General features: G+C 32.8%; 1 protein-coding gene across 1 annotated transcript; it reads right to left on the bottom strand.

Annotated features, from left to right (window-relative positions):
- Positions 1–18,282: 18,282 nt before the first annotated feature.
- On the bottom strand, positions 18,283–19,274 carry LOC117924169 (protein MOTHER of FT and TFL1-like). Its single transcript, XM_034842752.1, has 4 exons — positions 19,026–19,274; positions 18,883–18,944; positions 18,687–18,727; positions 18,283–18,597 (listed from the first exon to the last, which is right to left on the bottom strand). The coding sequence occupies exons 1-4, from the start codon at positions 19,224–19,226 to the stop codon at positions 18,374–18,376; spliced, it is 528 nt and encodes a 175-aa protein (XP_034698643.1). The 5' UTR covers positions 19,227–19,274; the 3' UTR covers positions 18,283–18,373.
- Between the last annotated feature and the right edge of the window lie 2,749 nt (positions 19,275–22,023).

Below are 22,023 nucleotides of genomic sequence, written 5' to 3'. Positions count from 1 at the left end.
TATCAATTCCATTAACAGGTAATAACTACCTCTCTTGGAATCATTCTATGAAAATTGCTTTAGGTGCTAAGGTGAAATTAGGGTTCATAAATGGAAAATGTAAGATGCTAGATGAAGATTCTATTGATTTTGAGCAATGAAATAAAGTAGATTGTATGGTAATCTCTTGGATTTTGAACTCTATTTCTATGAAAATTATTGAGGACTTTTTACATACTACTTCTACAAGAGAACTATGGAATGAACTAGAAGAGATATTTGGTGAATCCAATGGGCTTTTATTGTATCAAGTACAAAGGGAACATAGTTTTATTTCACAAGGTTCAATGTATGTGGTACAATATTATACAAAACTAAAGAAATTGTGGGATGAACTTACATGTCTAATGCATATTCCTTAATGCACCTGTGGAGTAACTGAATCAGTAGCATAAATTACTACTTTTAATAATCTAATATAGTTCTTGATGGGACTAAATGATAGTTTTGATCATATTCGAAATCAAATTTTGTTGATGGATCCTCTACCCAATGTTAACAAAGCCTATTCTATGGTTTTAAGGGTTGAAAAACAAAGACAGGTGCAAATGTCCTTTATAGCCTATTCTATGGTTTTAAGGGTTGAAAAACAAAGACATGTGCAAATGTCCTTTATAGCCTATTCTATGGTTTTAAGGGTTGAAAAACAAAGACATGTGCAAATGTCCTTTATAGATAATACTAGAAATAGTGTTATGTCTGTGAGATCACAAAATTTTAAGAAAAATGGAGCTAATAGAGGGATTTTTAAGAAGAAATATGCTAAGAAGAAGAGTGACAGACATTATGACCACTGCAATACAAATGGACATGTAAGAGACACTTGTTTTAAGCTACATGGTTATTTGAATTGGTTTAGACAACTACAGGAGCAAAAAGAAAAGGTACCAAGTAAATTGACAGCCAATGTGATTGACACGCCTCTGGATGTTGTTTGTGATCAAAAGACTGATAAAAATGTAGAATTAACAAGTTTTATAGCCGAGATTATACAACAGGAGATAGCTAAATACATGAAGGGTAAAACAGTTGTGGGTGGCAATTACATAAATCTTGCTCACTTTGGAGAATTAGCAGGTACCATTCTTAAGTATGCACTAAATACTCTTAATTTATTATAACCTGGAACTTGGATTATTGACATAGGAGCATCAAACCATATGTGCACTAATTTGAACCTAATCGATCATCCAACCATTTTAACTAAACCGACACTTATGTACTTACTAGATGGATCAATCAAAATTGTACATCATGTTGGAAATGTGACTTTACATCCTAGAATAGTGCTTTTAGAAACCTTACATGTGCCTAGTTTTAAATTCAACTTATTATCCGTGCATAAGCTTACAAAGATAGCTCATATTAGATTCATTTTTTCTCCTACCTACTGTGTTCTATAGGACCTGAAGACTAAAGAAGTTTTGGCAATTGGTAAAGTGATAAGAAGTCTATACATATTTGGATTAGTCATGTTTTTATTTTGTTAAATCATTTGCTATTCCTTCATGTACTAATACCTACTACATAAATAAAGTTGCAATACCTTCTGAGTTCCTTTGGTACAAGAGACTTGGACATGCTTTGTCTATGGTTTTACAGCATTTACATTTCCTTCAAAACTCTTCCGTGGAATCTTTTGTTTCTTGTGATATTTGTCATCTATCAAAGCGACATGAACTAGCATTTCCTACAAGTCAAAGTCATGCAGGTCATATTTTTTATTTGATTCACCTAGATATTTGGGGACCCTATACACAGCCTTCCATTTCAAGAGCACATTATGCTTTAACTATTGTAAATGACTATAGTCGTGCTACTTGGACTTTTCTACTACACCACAAACATCAAACAGTTGACACTTTGAATTTTTTTTTTTCAAAATGGTTCAAACTCAATTCCATAATTAGGTTAAAATTGTTAGAATTGATAATGAAACAAAGTTTGTCAATATAGAATGTCATAAATTATTTTCCATTTTAGGCATCATGCATAAAAAATCTTGTGTTTACACACCACAACAAAATGGTGTTGTGGAAAGAAAACATAAACATTTGCTACAAATTACAAGTTCTCTTATGTTTCAAACACGTTTACCAAAGAAATTTTAGGGTAATTCCATTTTAACTACTACTTATATCATTAACAAATTTCCTAGCTCATTTCTTTCTTGGAAAACTCCTTATGAGCTTTTGCATGACAAATTTGCATTAAAATTTGCATGACAAATTACATGATTATAATGTTTTAAAATGCTTTGGTTGCCTTTATTATGTTATTAATACAAAACCTCATAAAGATAAATTTGCTTCTCAAGATTTTAAATGTGTTTTTATTGGCTATGTCCCTATTCAAAAGGCTTATAAAGCTTATGATTTACATTTTCATCACATCTACATTTCTAGAGATATTGTGTTTCATGAGGACAATTTTCCTTATCAGAACATTTTTCCTTGTGTTTCTACTCCATCATTGTCATCTATTCCTATTAATGTAGATACCACTAATGTTCTTCTTATTTCTCATTCTTCTACACATTCTAATTCATTTATATCTACTCTACCTGTCTTGCCCTCTACTTCTTCTATATCTACTCCTCTTGTTTTACCTCCAAGGCAAAAGACTCAAGTTAAAAGAAAACCAACTTGGTTGAATGAATTTGTTTCAAATCTTATAGATTTTATTACTTCATCTACTGACAATGTTTCTTCATTCACAACTCTTGATCCTAATTCGTCCTATACACCCAACACCTTTCCATTCATTCCTTCTTATACCTTTTCTCCATCATATATGGCTTCTCTTGCTAATGTGTCACATATCCAAGAACAGAAAACAGGCTAGTGTTCATGAAAAATGGGTTGTAGCAATGAACAAAGAGCTTATTGCTCTAAAAGATAATCATACTTGGGATTTAACAAATTTACTTGCAGGTAAGAAAGCCATTGGTTCCAAATGGGTCTACAAGGTTAAATTTAAACCTGATGGTAGTGTTGATCAATTTAAAGGAAGACTAGTGGCGAAGGGTTATAATCAAATAGAAGAGATAGATTATTTTGACAGTTTTTCACCTGTTGCTAAACTTGTTACTATCAAGTTGTTCCTAGCTATTACTATTGCAAAGTCTTAGCCAATTCATCAATTAGATATAAATAATGCTTTCTTACAAGGTTATTTGGAAGAAGAAGTCTATATGCAGCCTCTAGAAGATTATACTAAGGCTATACTAGGTCAAATAGGTAAACTCAAATGATCTTTATATGGTCTTAAACATGCATCAAGGCAGTGGAATTCTGAACTTACAAGAAAATTGCAAAAATTTGGTTTTCATCAATCAGTTCATGATAATTGTTTGTTTGTCAAACAATTAGACCATGTTTTTCTAACCTTGATTGTTTATCTGGATAATGTTTTAGTCACAAGAACTAATAAGGATGATATTGTTGCTGTTAAGAAATTTCTGCATTCTTAGTTTACAATTAAAAATCTTGGTTATGTTAAGTATTTTCGTGGTTTTGAGATAGCTCATTTTAGTACTGGTACATATGTCAATCAAAGAAAGTATGTTCTAGAAATTCTTAAGGATGCAGGTTTAATAGGCGTCAAACCCGCTACTACTCCCTTCCTCCAAGCCACAAATTTTCTATAATTATGGGCTTTTTACAATTTTCTAAAATGATAATTAGACGTCTTCTTTATTTGGGATTTATTTGACCTAATATTACTTATGTTGTTCAACACCTAAGTCAATTTGTTATGCTCCTTGTCAAGCTCGTTAGGATGTTGCCTTACATGTTCTACGCTATCTCAAGGGTTGTCCATCTAAAGAATTATTTTTTCCTTCTAGTAATTCTCTTAAGCTTCAAGCTTATTGTGATGTTGATTGGGCCTCCTGCATTAACACTAGGAAGTCTCTTACTGGTTGCTATATTTTATTTGGATCAGCTTTGATTTCTTGGAAAACCAAGAAACAAACTACTATGTCTCGTTCTTATGTTGAAGTAGAATACAGAAGCATGGGTTCCATTGTTTGTGAATTGCAATGGATATCTTATCTCTTACAAGATTTTGGTTTTCTTCCTTTTCTCCCTATTCCTCTTTGGTGTGACAATTTCATGAATGTACCAAACATTTGGAGATTGATTGTCACTTGTTTCAAGATAAGTTCAAGCAATGATTTGTTTCACCTTAGTACATTTCTTCCAAGCTTCAAATTGCAAACATATTCACGAAAGCTTTATCTACTCCTAGTTTTTCTTTTTTGTTGTCCAAATTGGTATGTTAACGAATTAATTATATTTAAATGCATACAAACAATAGGGTATGATGAGAGCAAAAGTGCCCATAGCTTCGTCACTCGCATAACCTTTTCCAGGAAACCATCCAAGAAGAACAGACAAAGCCACCTTACAGTGCTTTGACATAGTGCTTTGACACATGACATAAGTATCCCACTTTCTGGTATAAGAATAGGACATGAGATGATTTGACAAATTGCAGAAACCTCGGTAGTAGTACAGGATTATTGATTTATTCTGATATGTGGATGAGGAAGGTTATCAAAGCATTTAAGTTGGTAGGCATTTAGGTCAGCATGTTGGATATCAAATTTTTAATTGATATAAATAAAATATTATAGTGATTACTTTCTAAGTTGTCCATGATTATAAAACAAAAAACTAATAAAAATATTTATATAAATATTTTAGATTATAAAAAAATATAACAAATCATAGTTTAGGGATTAGACGATACATTATGAATAAATCATAGTCTAGGGATTAGATGTGACAAAAATAAAAAATAAAATAAAAAGGTTTACTATTTAGGATAGAAATCAAAGAATGGGGAATGGATGGATTTAATATTTATAATTGCATGGTGGAGGTAGGTCTTGGTGCACATTTGTGCCAGCGGATTATATCCTTGTGCGCGTGGATTATTTTATTTGTGTGGTATTTTGTTAATATGTCTAAGTTGGGCCTATAAGTGGTATAAGATATTTCTCGTGCACAAGAGTGAGATAATGGATGAGGTAACTTTCATGAGTATACTTTATATATGTAGCCCCATGGGTTTCACATTGATTTACAAGAGTATATATAGAACAATCACACCACACTAAAAACCCTAATTATATGCACAAGACAGTATTTACGTGGTTCGGCAATTTGTCTACGTCTACGGAGTTGTAGGGATATCACTATTATCAGGGAAGAATACAGAGTACTACTATTGTAGCTACAATATTTTCTCTCTATATATAACACGACAATCACACCACACTAAAAACCCTAATTACAAAAAGTGGTTCCACAATGGGCTAAACGGGCCCAAAAAATATTGCACGAATATTGCACATTAAAAAACCACGCAATATTATTCGGGTCGGGTTGTCAAACCAGATCAAACAAAACTCGGCTCCACAAAACCCAATAAGGTGGGGGTAGCAGTACAACATTATTGATTATTCTGATATGTGGAGGCAGAAGGCTATTAATGCATTTAGGTTGGTAGGCATTTAGGTTTGGCGTGTTGGATATCAAATTTTTAATTAATATATATAAAATATTATAGTGATTATTTTTTAAGTTTGTCCATGATTATAATTTACAGTGACGTCAAAACCCTTGAAGAGATGAGACTTAACTCAACCATCGAATAAAGAAGAGAAATTAGTCGCGGGCTTGCCTTCACCATGTCTCAACTTTATGGTGCAATTCCGAGAATGGTTGAAACAACAGGTTATTGGACTTTCCTTGTAGGAAAGTGAAAAGTGAGGCAACTGAGGGTATATGTATAAAATCAAGCACAACAATAATGTTGTGGATTATTCACATTGATTTACAAGAGTATATATAGAACTGTAGACATAAATAATAGGAAAATATTGGCATAACCCATAAGGATCCATATGAAAGAGGAAAAGCCAACAGTAGAAGGCATGGGTGTTGATATTCTCTGCTTTGCTGTTTGCGAATTTTTTTTGAAAAGATAGAAGGGGACCCTCTCTATAAAGTGAGAATAATAAACAAAGTGGTTTCGTATTTACAGATGGGCGGTTTCTCGGGTCATTTTGGTGCCAAACGAGAAATGAAGAGTTTTTCAGCAGTTGCGTGAGGAGTCTTTCTGCTTCTGTGAGGAGTCTTTCTGCTGTTGTGTGAGGAGTCTTTCTGCTTCTGTGAGAGGAGTCTTTCTATAAAGGAAAATTTTGATATATTGTGTTTATTCATTATTAGAATCTAGAATTACAGAATTTGTAGAGCAAGAACAAGGTTACCAAACTATTCCAAACTTCATTTATAATCTTTGTCCCCCGCGAAGGAAAAATTCCTAGCCCCGCCACTGATGTGGGCTTTACAGGAATTTGAAAGAAATTGAAAGTGGAACTGGAAATAGAGAACTCACTTCATTCTCTCTCTGCAGAAAGACTCCTCACATAGCAGTAGAAAGACTCCTCATAGAAGCAGAAAGACTCCTCACGCAGCTGCTAAAAAACTCTTCATTTCTCATTTGGCACCAAAATGACCCAAGAAACCGCTCATCTGTAAATACGAAACCACCTTATTTATTATTCTCACTTTATAGAGAGGGTTTCTTTCTATCTTTTCAAAAAAATTTCCCCAAACAGCAAAGTAGAGAATATTAACACCCATGTCTTCTACTGTTGGCTTTTCCTCTTTCATATGGATTCTTAAGGGTTAGGCCAATATTTTCCTATTATTTCTGTCTACAGTTATATATATACTCTTGTAAATCAATGTGAATAATACCACAACATTATCGTTGTGCTTGATTTTATACATATACCCTCAGTTGCCTCACTTTTCACTTTCCTACAAGGAAAGTCCAATAACCTGTTGTTTCAACACTCTCAGAATTGCACCATAAAGTTGAGACATGGTGAAGGCAAGCCCGCGGCTAATTTCTCTTCTTTATTCGATGGTTGAGTTAAGCCTCATCTCTTCAAGGGTTTTGACGTCACTGTAAATTATAATCATGGACAAACTTAAAAAATAATCACTATAATATTTTATATATATTAATTAAAATTTTGATATCCAACACGTCAAACCTAAATGTCTACCAACCTAAATGCATTAATAGCCTTCCGCCTCCACATATCAGAATAATCAATAATGTCGTACTGCTACCCCCACCTTGTTGGGTTTTGTGGAGCCTAGTTTTGTTTGATTTGGTTTGACAACCCGACCCGAATAATATTGCGTGATTTTTTAATGTGCAATATTTTTTGGGCCCGTTTAGCCCATTGTGGAACCACTTTTTGTAATTAGGGTTTTTAGTGTGGTGTGATTGTCGTGTTATATATAGAGAGAAAATATTATAGCCACAATAGTAGTACTCTGTATTCTTCCCTGATAATAGTGATATCCTTACAACTCCGTAGACATAAACAAATTGCCGAACCACGTAAATATTGTCTTGTGCATGTGATTGTTTTTTTCTTTGGCGTGTGTGTTTTTTTTTTTTTTTTATTTCTCACAGGTTGGGAATTCGACTTGATTCCCTTCAACTGGTATCAGAGCCTAAGGTTAGGTTTGAGTGGGAGCAATGGCAGAGGAAGCATGAAAGACGTCTAGAATATAAAAGTTTGATGGTACAGACTTTGCGTATTGGAGGATACAAATTGAAGATTATCTCTATGGGAGGAAATTGCATCTACCTCTTTTGGAGACAAAACCTAAGAGTATAAAGGCTGAGGAATGGGCGCTTCTTGACAGACAGGTTCTAGGAGTTATTAGGTTAACTCTGTCTAGGTTTGTTGCACACAATGTTGTAAAGGAGAAGACCACAATATATCTGATGAAGGCTTTGTCCGGTATGTATGAAAATCCATTCGCAAACAATAAGGTGCATCTGATAAAGAAATTGTTCAATTTGAATATGACAAAGAATGCATCAGTAGCACAACATCTGAATGAATTTAATACAATCACAAATCAATTGTCATCTGTAGAAATTGATTTTGATGATGAGATTCATGCTCTGATCATCTTGGCTTCTTTGCCAAACAGTTGGGAGGCAATGAGGATGACAGTAAGCAATTCTACAGGAAAGGAAAAGCTCAAGTACAATGATATATAAGATTTAATTCCAACTGAGGAGATTCGCCGAAGAGATGCAGACGAAACCTCAAGATCTGGTTCTGCCCTAAACCTTGAAACAAAAGACAGAGGTAATGACAGAAATTCAAACCGGGGTAGATCAAAATCTAGAAATTCTAATCGGAATAGAAGCAAATCTAGATCAGGCCAACAAGTACAATGTTGGAACTGTGGGAAAACAGGTCACTTTAGAAGGCAATGTAAAAGTCCTAAGAAGAAAAATGAAGATGATTCTGCTAATGTTGTAATAGAAGAGGTGCATGATGTATTACTTCTTGTAGTAGACAGTCCACTTGATGATTGGGTTTTGGATTCAGGAGCTTCGTTTCATACCACTCCACACTGAGAAATCATATAGAATTATGCTATAAGTGATTTTGGTAAGGTGTATTTGGCTGATGGTTCAACCTTGGATGTTGTGGGTCTGGGAGACGTTCTAATATTGTTGCCCAATGGGTCTGTTTGGTTACTGGAAAAGGTTCGACATATTCCTAACCTGGGGAGGAATCTGATTTCTGTTGGACAACTTGATGATGAAAGACATGCAATACTATTTATTGGTGGTACTTGGAAGGTTACAAAGGGAGCTAGGGTATTGGCTCGTGGAAAGAAGACTGGTACTCTATATATGACCTCAAGTCCAAGAGACACAATTACAGTTACTAATGCAAGTACTAATACAAACCTATGGCACCGTAGACTTGGTCACATGAGTGAGAAAGGGATGAAGATGCTGCTGTCAAAAAGAAAATTACCAAAATTGAAGTCCATTGATTTTGACATGTGTGAAAGTTGCATATTAGGAAAGCAAAAAAATGTGAGCTTCCTAAAAACTAGCAGGACACCGAAGGCTGAAAAATTGGAACTAGTACACATTGATTTGTGGGGGCCTTCTCCGATTGCATTCCTTGGAGGTTCAAGGTATTACATCACTTTTATTTATGACTCAAGCAGAAAGGTATGGGTTTATTTTCTGAAAAAATAAATCTGATGTATTTGAAACTTTTAAGAAGTGGAAGGTCATGGTTGAGACAAAAAAACATGTTTGAAAGTAAAATGTTTGAGGTCGGATAATGGAAGAGAATACATAGATGAAGGGTTCAGTGAGTATTGTGCTGCATAGGGAATTAGGATGGAGAAAACCATTCCTGGGACACCACAACAGAATGGTGTGGCTGAACGCATGAACAGAACTCTCAATGAGCATGCTAGAAGTATGAGATTGCATGCTGGACTACCAAAAACTTTTTGGGCTAATGTTGTTAGCACTACAGCTTACCTGATAAACCGAGGGTCATCAGTTCTGATGGAGTTCAGACTTCCTGAGGAGGTTTAGAACGGTAAAGAGGTAAAACTTTCACATTTAAAAGTTTTTGGTTGTGTTTCTTATGTTCATATTGATTCTGATGCTTGTAGTAAACTTGATGCAAAGTCTAAAATATGTTTTTTCATTGGCTATGGTGATGAGAAATTTGGCTATAGGTTTTGTGATGAACAAAACATGAAAATCATTAGAAGTAGAAATGTGATATTTAATGAACAAGTTATGTACAAGGACAGGTCAATTATAGTGTCAGATGTTATAGAGATAGATCAAAAGGAATCTGAGTTTGTCAACTTAGATGAATTGATTGAAAGTATTGTCCAAAAAGGGGGTGAAGAAGATAAGGAGAATGTAAATTCACAGGTAGATCTGAGTACACCTGTAGCTGAAGTTCGCAGATCTTCCAAGAACATTAGACCTTCGCAGCGTTATTCACCTGTTTTAAATTATCTCTTGTTGACTGATGGTGGTGAGCCAGAGTATTATGATGAAGCCTTTCAAAATGAGAATTCAAGCAAGTGGGAGTTAGCCATGAAAGATGAGATGGATTTCTTGTTGAGGAATCAGACATGGGAATTGACTGAATTGCCAGTAAGAAATAAAGCTTTGCACAACAAGTGGGTATACAGAATAAAGAATGAGCATGATGGTAGCAAACGTTACAAGGCCAGATTAGCTGTTAAAGGGTTCCAGCAGAAGGAGGGCATTGACTACATAGAGATATTTTCTCCGGTTGTGAAGATGTCAACAATCAGACTTGTACTGGGAATGGTGGTTGCAGAAAACTTACATCTTGAGCAATTAGATGTGAAGACAACATTCCTTCATGGTGACTTGGAAGAAGACCTTTACATGATTCAGCCAGAAGGGTTCATTGTTCAAGAACAAGAGAATCTAGTCTGCAAACTAAGAAAGAGCTTGTATGACCTTAAACAAGCTCCTAGACAATGGTACAAGAAGTTTGACAGTTTTATGCATAGAATTGGGTTCAAGAGATGTGAAGCTGATCACTGTTGCTATGTTAAGTCTTTTGACGATTCTTACATCATATTACTGTTGTATATGAATGATATGCTTATTGTAGGGTCTGACATTGAGAAGATTAATAATATGAAAAAGCAATTGTCCAAACAGTTTGCAATGAAGGATTTGGGAGCTGCAAAGCAAATCCTTGGTATGAGAATCATTAGAGACAAGACTAATGGTACATTGAAGCTTTCACAATCAGAGTATGTGAAGAAAGTTCTCAACAGGTTCAGCATAAATGAAGCTAAACCAGTTAGCACACCCTTAGGTAGTCATTTCAAACTAAGCAAAGAACAGTCACCGAAGACAGAAGAAGAAATGGACCATATGAGTAAAGTGCCTTATGCCTCAGTTATTGGCAGCTTAATGTATGTTATGGTGCGTACAAGGCCAGACATTGCACATACAGTAGGAGTTGTGAGCAGATTCATGAGTAGGCCTGGAAAGCAGCATTGGGAGACAGTCAAGTGGATTCTAAGAAATCTGAAAGGTTCATTAGATACATGTCTTTGCTTCACAGGTGCAAGTTTGAAACTGTAGGGTTATGTAGATGCTGATTTTACTGGTGATATTGATAGTAGAAAGGGTACTACTGGGTTTGTTTTCACTCTAGGTGGTACAACTATATCATGGGCTTTAAATCTACAGAAGATTGTTACTTTGTCTACTATAGAAGCTAAGTATGTTGCAACAACTGAAGTTGGAAAAGCGATGATTTAACTACATGGTTTCTTAGATGAATTGGGTAAAAAGCAGGAGATGGGCATTCTACACAGTGATAGTCAGAGTGCAATTTTTCTTGCCAAAAATTCGGTTTTTCATTCAAAATCGAAACATATACAAACAAAATACCACTTTATCCGTTACCTTGTTGAAGATAAATTGGTAATACTTGAGAAGATTTGTGGATCTAAGAACCCGGCAGACATGTTGACTAAAGGTGTCACTATTGAGAAGTTGAAGTTGTGTGCAGCTTCAATTGGTCTTCTAGCTTGACGACAGGAGGATGAGTTGCAAGGATAAAGGATTGTTTCTTAGAAGATAGCGGTTTGATATTGGTGATTGAACTAGTCTCCAAGTGGGAGATTTGTTGGGCTTTGTGGGGCCTAGTTTTGTTTGATATGGTTTGACGACCCGACCCGAATAATATTGCGTGGTTTTTTAATGTGCAATATTCGTGCAATATTTTTTGGGTCCATTTAGCCCATTGTGGAACCACCTTTTGTAATTAGGGTTTTTTAGTGTGGTGTGGTTGTTGCGTTATATATAGAGAGAAAATATTGTAGTTGCAATTGTAGTACTCTGTATTCTTCCCTGATAATAGTGATATTTCTGCAACTCCATAGACGTAGGCAAATTGTCGAACCACGTAAATATTGTCTTGTGTGTGTGATTGTTTTTTTTTTCTTTTTTTTTCTCACAGGTTAGGAATTCGGCTTGATTCCCTTCACACCTTTCTGCAATTTGTCAAATCATCTCATGTCCTATTCTTATACCAGAAAGTGGGATACTTATGTCATGTGTCAAAGCACTGTAAGGCGGCTTTGTCTGTTCTTCTTGGATGGTTTTCTGGAAAAGGTTATGCGAGTGAGGAAACTATGAGCACTTTTGTTCTCATCATACCCTATTGTTTGTATGCAATAGTGAAAACATAGGAAAGTGTTCCCAGAAATTTGGGAACTATGGAACTAAAATTTGAAAAAAATATGAGATAAAAACTACAAAAACAAATGATAAATCAAATAATAATTCCTATGTTGAAGCTATTTTATTGAAAAATTGTATCATATAATATTAATTTTAATTAAGTTCAATATAAAAATAATCTAATTAAACTAATTACATAATTTAAATTTAAATATAATTAATTCATTAACATACCTTAACAAAGTTTTCATCTTGAAACTTGATTTGCAGTGAACATAAAACCAGAACTCTTATTTTATGAAGCTTTGAGATAATAGCGAATGAGAAGAAAATTAATTATTTATAGAAGAAAAAGGTAAAAATAATCGTTGAGAAAAAAAAGAAATTATTGTAAAACATTTTTGGCCCTTGGATTATATTACAATTCAAATCTAGCCATTGGATGTTGATATAAGGTGCTGGAAAACATTTTTAGTCGCCATATAACCCTATTTTCCATGCAACCAAATATCCTCTATTATTTCTTTCCTTATCCACCAATATTCAAAATTGTCGCATAGCAAGTCACAAAATAAAGGAAGATGAGAGGAACTCAGTGCCCCTTACTCCGGTGGTTAAAGGTGTTTTGCGTCAACAGCATGTTCAGGTCACCGTTGCTCAGTTGCTCTTTGTGGTTATTCCTTGAACTCATTCTTGTAATTGGTGTACTATTCCATTACTTTGAAATTTAGTTTATTTTAGTTTCAATGCTTAAATTAGGGTAAAGAATTGTGTAAGAAAATTGACTAAGAGAAAGACGTGACATCCCACTTAGGACAAAAATGGGAACAAGAAATCCCACCAGTAAGGATGGCAACGTGGCGGGTATGGGACGGGCCACCCCTACCTCATTTCCGTCCCGATTATATAATTTTTTTCTCATCCTCGTCCCAAACTCGAGGTGGGGCAAGTTGGTGTTCCTCATGCCCATTTACAAAAGAGCTGATAATCTCATTCCCGTCTCAAATGTGTTTTCGAGAATTATGTTTTTACAGAATATGTTTTTACAAAACATGGGTCTATGGAATTTCAATAAACACTATCTGGGTTCTCATATTTAAGTTATAAAGAACCTTTTTCAAAATGATTCATACTCCGATGACACCCATATTGTGTTATCTCCTCATCCACATTTAATTAATCATTTGTTGTGCAACAAAACTACAAACTGCACGTATAAGAACAAAATACACAGATCTACAAATAAACAACCCAAAAAATCTCAAATTCATCAACTAAAACCAGAAAAATATTAAAAACAAGACATTTCTAACAAAGCCTCAAAACTTAGGGGTTTCTTACCTGGAAATGAAGAATCCATAGAAACCCTAATAATTTGTTGTTTACGAATTTGGTATTTTGGTTTTTAGAGCAAAAACTATGCTTTTAGGGTGAAACGGGACGAAGCAATTTAGGAAGAAATGAGAAAACGAAAGCTCTTTTACTATCTTAGGAGCAAAAGAACCTTGGATCTCGAGGAAGAAATGATTATATATATGAAGGACTTTTTGGGTATTTTGTAAAGCTATAAGGGTAAATTGGTAATTCATATACAGGGCGAGGCATTAACTGCAAGACTCATCCCCTTCCCAAACCCAATTCGGGTTTTTATATACTCCTCAAACCTCTTATATACCCAAATAAGATATTCTCATACTCGCACGGGTGACCCGATTTACCCGTAAAATTGTCATTCTTTACATGTAAACATTTTTGGCCCTTGGATTATATTACAATTCAAAGCTATATTGAAGTTTTTACGATCTTTACATGTAAATATTTCAGCTATATTGTATATATTTGAGGTATTTTATGTTTTTACCTTAGAGGCTATATTCCTTCCTAGAAAGGAAATGATATGAAACAATATAATTTTATTTTTACAACCTCTCTAATTGATTTTTTTATTGTTGAATAATTTAAGCTAATAAGTATGAATCTCTTCTCAATATTATTTTATTTAAATAATTAATATAATTTTTTAAACTTAGAAAGTAAAATAAAAAAGAATTAATTTCATCTATACCCCTTAAAAATGCAATGTAAATATACTAAGAGTATGTTTAACAGTGATTGTAGAAAGTATTTCTAGCATCTTTAATACTTGAAAAATAAAAATCACTGTTAAACATATTCTAAATCACTATTGATTTAAAATTTAATATTTCTATAAGTGTATTTTATATATAAAATTTGTTTTTTAGAGGATTATTAAGCACGGCTACCATGAAATGTTTCCAAGGCTTAATGATGCTTGCAATGACCCCAACTTATTCACAACACCGCATACTCAACGAACCAACAATTATGGTGGAGGAAAAAAGAAAAAACAACTAAGGTCAACAAAGGAACCAAAACAACAACAAATTTTGGCCCCTCTCATTGGCGAGACTCTTTTTTAGTGAAAAACTAATTTTTGTAAAGATTAGAATCGTCACTTATTTTTTTTTATTTTTTAAAAAATAAAAACCTAAAAATAACATGATTCCTTATTTGGAAAAACATGTTTTTGAAAATCAAGTTAAAGTACTGGGATCATATTACTTAACGAGAAGGTATCATAAAGTAGCAACCCTTAAGACCCTAAAATAGGTCTCTACTAATTAAATTAAGGTAACTATGATAATTGATTTGTAAATTAATGGATACCATAAATCAAGAAATATATAACAAAACAATAATGTAAGTATAATCAAAGAACACTCAAGCAAGCATGCATCCTCAAAGAAGTAATAATAAAGAAAAAGAGAAAATGTATTTTAATAGCATGTTAAACACTTCCTTAAAATAAGAGAGTTAGTTCACAAGTAATGATAGTGAATATGAAATTATAGATTAATCTCATATATAGCACATGTCTCAAATCAAGGAATCAAAGATGACAAGGAATGAGTTCAAAGGAACAAGATACAATAATCATGTTTACAAATTCAAAATTAGTCAACTTATGTTCACCTATAAGAATTAATCTAGAGAAAATATCAAATAGAGAATTTGAATCTAAGTGAAGATTCAACTAATGTGTATAATACATCTGCAATGGGAATCAATAATAAAGAAGACTTGTAAGCATGCCAAAAAAGAATGATCAAATTTCTAAAAACATGCAAATCATCATTAGTAATAGAAGTTTTTACAAAATAGTTCATAAATAAATATCTAGAGAGGTTATTTCATTGGGATAAAAAAATATAGAACTTTCTCAACATGTCTAAATCACAATCAAAAGTTTAAATTAATTAATTATATCTCAATTAATACCATATTAAATCACAATTAAGTTACTACACATAACAATCAGCATGTAATTAGAACAAAAGAGTTTACAAAATAAATCCTAAAAAAATATCTAAAAGTGGAATTTTATTATGGAAAAAATTGGGAAGCATCTACTATATGTCTATTGTACAACCCAAAAGGCCAAATTATTTAATTATGTCTCACTTAATACTAGTTTTCATAAAGCCTCGAGGACCATAACAAAACATATTTCCATTGCATACAAAAATTAATTTATTTGACTAACTTAGAAATGTGATAAAATCTCAATGTTTTCAAAGACGGACCAGTCATTGAACTAGAAAAGTTACTGATTCATGGTTCATTGGTCGAATCAGGGGTCGCATTGCGATTGAACCGATGACATCATAAATATATAATTTATATGTTATTAAAATTAAAAATAATTATAAAAACAAAAATAATAATTTATATATTATTTTAAAATTAAAATTTTATTTGAAAAATCATAAAATTAGTTTCAAATTAGAAATTTAAATTAAAATAAGAATTTAAATTTAAATTTTATTTTTAAATCAAAAAATGATTTTATAATCATAAATTTATTTAAAATTATAATATTTTCATTCATTTAAATTAAAACCACAAGTTTTAAAAATCATGAAGTAAAAAAATAATAAAAAATTATGAAGTAAAAATAATAATAAATATAAAATAAAATAAATAATAATGAAGATGAGCTGATTTAAAGAAATCTTTAAAATAAAGTTATGATAAATATTATACTCTAAATACATATATATTTATTATTTAACTTTGTACTAAAATTAGATAAATTAATATTCTTCTACTGAAATATCCAATTTTCATTGCTTAAGTTGACTTAACTTGTTTTGCTAAACAATTACTCAACTTTCTTTCCTAAGAAATTTTAACCTAATGTTGTTCTAGCATCCAATCATCCAAATAATTTATTGAACCCTTTATTAAAATTAATTCTTAAGTACTTTGTAAGTATAACAAAAATACTTATGCAACTTACAAGACTTAAAGAAATACCAATTACTCCCAACATCTAATTATTTTTTCAACCCCAAAATATACTTACAAAAATCTTCATAACCATATTGTACTATTCTCAAACTTTCACCCCAAAATATTCCTATAATCTTCATATATAATTCCTATGATTATAACTAACACTTTTTTTTGTACTCTCTACAAATAAAAATAAAAAGTACATATCCCTAAGATATTTCTACAAAATTCAAACTTTCATCCTAGAGTTGATTTATTCTTTTCAAATCCTCATCAAAATAACTCTAGATTTAAGATTTATTAATTTTATTTTGTCTAAATGTTAATTTATTTATCTACATACTTTTCTATCAATTATTATTTTTTTTTAAAAAAAACAAATAATACTTAAACTAGACCTAGATTATTAAAAACAAAAATCCCTAAACAGTTTAAAAAAATATTTATTTCAAATAATCTAAACAAAATCAATCTAAAGTATTAAATTAAGGTTAAAAGTATCTTACCTTGAGGTATACAAAGTGTGAAAAACGATCTTAAAACTCTACAATCTAACTTCTATATGAAATATTAAGAGATAGCCCAATATATATATTTAGAGTTTCTAATGGGAAAAGACAATTTTACCTTCTTCTATTTATTTATTTATTATTATTTTTCAAAAGCCCAAAATCTATCCATAAAACTCAAGCCCAAGGCCCAAAATTTTATTTTCTTAATTAATTAATTAAGACTTTACCCAAAGCAAGGTTAGGGTTAGGGCGTTACAATTCCCCACGTAGAAATTTTAAATTTGATTTAATAATGAGAACTGTCGTACTTATCAAAAAGGATAAAGGTTCGGATATTTTCCTTCAGCATCTTTTAGTATTATTATTCTTAGTATTAGTATTATTTTATAAATATTTTTTACCATAAAATAAGAAATATTGGTATTTAAAATCTCAACTTTCCATAAGAGTCTTAAAGTTTAGAATTACCAAGAGTTGATTCAGCACGTCTAAAATTGTAGTCTCAAGTTTGAGATGTAGATCGTGCTCCAAATTGCGACAAGTCTACCTTTTTCTTTCTTTTTATTTTTATTTTTATTTTTATTTATTTATTTATTATTTCATTCTTCTTCTCCTTTTGGTGGTGACGCGATGGACACCACAGGATGGAATAAAAAGTCTACCAATTAAATACATGTATACCTAATACGGGTACAAGTCTCTGTCTCATGGCAAACCCATTCAATTTTGTCCAAATTTCACCCATACGATGCCCCGGAGTCCCGGACTCTGGTACTTGACTTTACATTGGGTCACTCGCCTACAGGGCTGGGAATCGGTCTAGATTGAGCTGGGCCTGGGTCAATCCAACCGTGGCTTGGGCTAAGGGACAAGCGTTGTCATTCACTTTGGGCTGCCCTAATGGCTGAGGGCTGCTTCTAACTATCTCATGTGACATATCCATGGTTCAAGCCATTTAAAGTTTATGATTACGTTTGGTTCTAAAAAGTATGAAAAAAAGGATTTTTTTGATGTTTGATTTCATTATAAAAAATATAAATAATTAAAATTAATTAAAATTTTATGTATTTTTAAATTATTTAATTTTTATATAATAAATAAAAATAAATAATCTTTTTTTAAATGTAAAAATAATTTAATAATTTTAAACATTTTTTTTTTCTATTTTGCTTGTTATTTTATTTCCCTGCCATTTTCCTTCAAAATTTTAGAAACCAAACATAGTTCATATGTTTCCTCTTTATTTAATTATATGCATGTTGGGTGAGCTGAGAGCATGGAAATTTAAGAGGAATAACCAATCAGCAGTCTAGAATAGCATTATACTACCCATACCCATGCAAAAATTGAGTCAAAACACAACATCAAAATGCTAAAAGCGGTCAACGTTTTCTGTTCGTTCGCTCCTTCTGCGAGTTAAAATACACGAGCGCCACTGGTGGTCCAAGTCCGTTACCGGCGGCGAACTGGCGTGTGCTAAAATTGCTACGGGTTTCTGGCGGCAGAGTCCCGGACATTGCTGCAGCTTTCTGATTAAAGAGCGTAAAAATGTAGCGGTGAATACCGGTCGGCGGCTGCGGTCCCATGTAGGGCACCACCTCTCTTCCTGCAATCGCACCCATGCACGCACCATTTCATTTGTCTTTTATAACATCAAAAATTCAAACTGTATATATAAAAGGCAAACGAACAAACCTTGGGTTGCATCGCATCCCTCTGGGATATCCACAACAATCCTGCAATCAAGTTTATTCACATGCCATTAAAAAATAGGTTTCTTTTTTTTTTTTTTTTGAAAAAAAAAAGGAACAAAAACGTGCGAAAACAGACTGTTTCGACAAACACGTTTTTTTTTAATATGAGCCAAACATAGCGGAAACGAATTAATTACCAATGGAGCCACTCTCTCAAAGCCGGTTCACTGGGACTTGGAGCATCAGGGTCCACCATAACCTATCCAATGGTCACAAATTAAAGAATCATTCTCATTCAAACGACAGACGTGAAAAAACTAGAAGAAATGAAGACACATACAAGAGTGTAGAGATTGGAAGAGAGACGATGTCCATGAATTTGGACTTTGGGCTTATCCACGGCAGCGGAGGGCGGAATCATGCGCCCATTAGCCACTTGTCTAGACCCATAATGGACTGTGAACTCCGCCGCCGGAGTGAACATGTTCACAACATCTCCTATCACTTTTCCCACCACCAGTGACTCCAAAGACCCCGCCATTGGAGGAGCAGCTGCGATTGGTGAATGGTGGTTGTTGCCTGCCGTTCTTCTTTTTAAGGTTCCAGGAACAAGATTTCCAAAAGAAAAATAATAATAAATAAATACAAATCAAACACTCAAATAAAAAAATATATCCCTAAAAGTGGGAGGAAGCTATGAAGGCGCGCCACGTAGCGAAAGTGTTTGGATGTGTGACACGTTGCGATGGTCAACGAAAGTGCTACCTGACACGCGTATGGATTGGAAATGGCTGACGGTGGACTCTTGAAGATAATGGGCTCGTGCACAGCTGATGGACGGATCTGCCCAATGTTGCCTTAGTGAGTGACCCAATAGGAAGCTCACGCTGTCATGTATTTTACTTTTTCAGCAGCTCCGTCCTGTGACGTGGCAGATGTTAAATTTAGAAGAGTATGGCGCAGAAGATGCGTGAGTGGGCTGGGCAATTTTTTGTGAAACTATTGGACGCTGGTAAGAGATAATGGTTTGTGGGCCACAGGCTCCAAGTGGGAGGCACTCATGTGCCGGATTAGCGGCCCCATTTTCAAAATGGAAAGGGTTGGGCCTTTCATTTGATTTAAGAGTCCCTGGGCCAGTCTCCATAACATGTATGTACGCAATCAGCCGAATCCAAAGTTACACATAGGCAAACACGAGGCTTTTATTTTAAAAATAATATATATATAATTTAAAAATGATGTCTCTATGCAGTGCAGCATAAAGTTCAACCACGCAATTGATTTATCTCAAAAAGAAGTGTCCTATAATCTATATATACACACTAAGATCCTTATTTCACACATTTGGGAAGAATGTTGAAATCAAGAGTTAGTTTATTTTTTAACTGTTACATCATATTTTCCTTTTCGTTCAAATTCAACTTTAAAGATCAACAATCCAGAGAAAAATAACATGTTGCTTTCGCACCATGACATGTCTGGAATTTAATTAAAAGGGGAAAACGACCTTTAAAAATACTTTATGGGTTTTATGGGTTCAAATTGCTTCTAATTTATTATCAAACATTGGTTGACAAAATGTATGGAGTGCAAGAGAACACTTCATTCAATAATCCCCCATGTAGAAATTCTAAATTTGAGTTAGATGTGTAATTTGGTACTTATCTAACTTAAGAGGATAGAGGTTCACATATTGCTTTAAGCATCATTTAGGTTTTGATTAGCTCCTAGACATAGGGTAGATATGGCATACATAACATAGAGATTATGTGATTATGATTTTAAAAAGCGTTTTTTCATTTAAAAAGTGTTTTTGAAAAATATATATATATATATATATATATATATATATATATATATATATATATATATATATATATATATTTAATCAATTTTAGAAAATATTTTAAAAAATCTAAAAAATTATGGCTAAAAAAAATCATTTATAGTGTTTTATAAAGAAATACTTCATAAATAATTCTTTTAAAAACACTTTCAAATAAAATATTTTTTTATTAAAAACACTTTGAATAGAAACACTATGAAACGCACTAAAAATAGTTTTACTTGAAATATTTTTAGTGAAAGTAATTTTTAATAAGTGTTTTTAGGAGAATTATTCATGAAATATTTCTCCATAAAATACTATAAGTGATTTTTCAAATTTTAAAAAACATTTCTTAAATTTTATCAAATACTTAATAATTTTTTAAAAATATATTTTAAATTAAAATCATCCTTAAAATCATTGTTAAACATACTCTTCATATATAACAATCCATTAAATACATGCTAATCGCAAGTCATAAGTTTGAAATAGTTGGATTTAACTTGTTCAAGTTGTATCATTACTTTTATGATAAAAAAAATAATATTAAAGTATAAAATGATAAATTTCTTAAGGTATTTAAATATAAATTTTGAAAAGGAAATAAAAAAACACTAATTAAAAATTAATTACAAATGTAAAGTTAAAACTTTATTCTCAGTTCTCACATTCAAGGAAAATTTCACTTGAACGTATATTATAATTTTTGTCCTTTGATCATATTATTTATATTTCAAGAAAGTATTTCTAACCGACAGCACTACTTAAGCAAATTTAAGAAGCATCTCGAAATCAACTAAATCATTAATGTCACGTACCATAGAGCTGGACCATTCAAAGCAAACAGCCATACAGTTTGACTGGGCATACGTGTAGACTCAACTTTTTCTCTTTGGTAATTGAGTGGCTGCAATCCCATCATTAGAATTGCTAACAATGCAAGCTGTATTCCAAAATAATTTTGCTATACTCATACACTAGTCCAAAACTTTCCTCCCTCGTGTTATAAAATCGACAGGTGTGTCGCGCTCATGGCTCTTCTTTTTCTCTTGGCCATATACGATATACACCCACATGCGCCATTTTCTGTCATGACAAGACAGCCTTTGATTCACTTGCGCCGATTTCGTAAGATACAAAGAGATGGTAAAAGCATAATTTATAATTTCATACACGTTTCGTCCACCTTTTCTCAGACATGGAAACCAGAACAACCAATGTGGTAAGAAAAATGATTCAATTTTCGATATTGGTTCTAGAATAAAGCAGCCGACCGCAGTGATGAATAGTTCTAGGTTTGCTAGCTCGATGGATTACGTTTTTGTTTTCTTTAGTGGGGGGACCCATGAGCTCGATGGACACGGACTGAACCAATTACGGGGAGTATTTGGTATTTCGTAATTATGCGAAATGGACGCAATGGACGCAATGGTCCTTTGTCGTCAAGAAATTCAAATCTCATTACAGGATGTTTGAATTTATAATTTGGGTGAGGTCAGAACTTAAGAAT

Source organism: Vitis riparia, chromosome 10 (genome assembly GCF_004353265.1).
Source record: "Vitis riparia cultivar Riparia Gloire de Montpellier isolate 1030 chromosome 10, EGFV_Vit.rip_1.0, whole genome shotgun sequence".
Classification (NCBI taxonomy): domain Eukaryota; kingdom Viridiplantae; phylum Streptophyta; class Magnoliopsida; order Vitales; family Vitaceae; genus Vitis; species Vitis riparia.
Note: the sequence above shows the minus strand (reverse complement) of the source record. Positions and strands in the feature narration are given on the sequence as shown.

What these genes read in the sequence shown, in the direction of transcription:
- LOC117924169 (XM_034842752.1), bottom strand. Translation starts at nt 19,226, where the DNA reads ATGGCGGGGTCTTTGGAGTCACTGGTGGTGGGAAAAGTGATAGGAGAT. An exon ending in CTTCCAATCTCTACACTCTT is followed by an intron (nt 18,945 to 19,025) that starts GTATGTGTCTTC and finishes ACCATTGGATAG; the next exon opens with GTTATGGTGGACCCTGATGC. An exon ending in GGGATGCGATGCAACCCAAG is followed by an intron (nt 18,598 to 18,686) that starts GTTTGTTCGTTT and finishes GTGCGATTGCAG; the next exon opens with GAAGAGAGGTGGTGCCCTAC.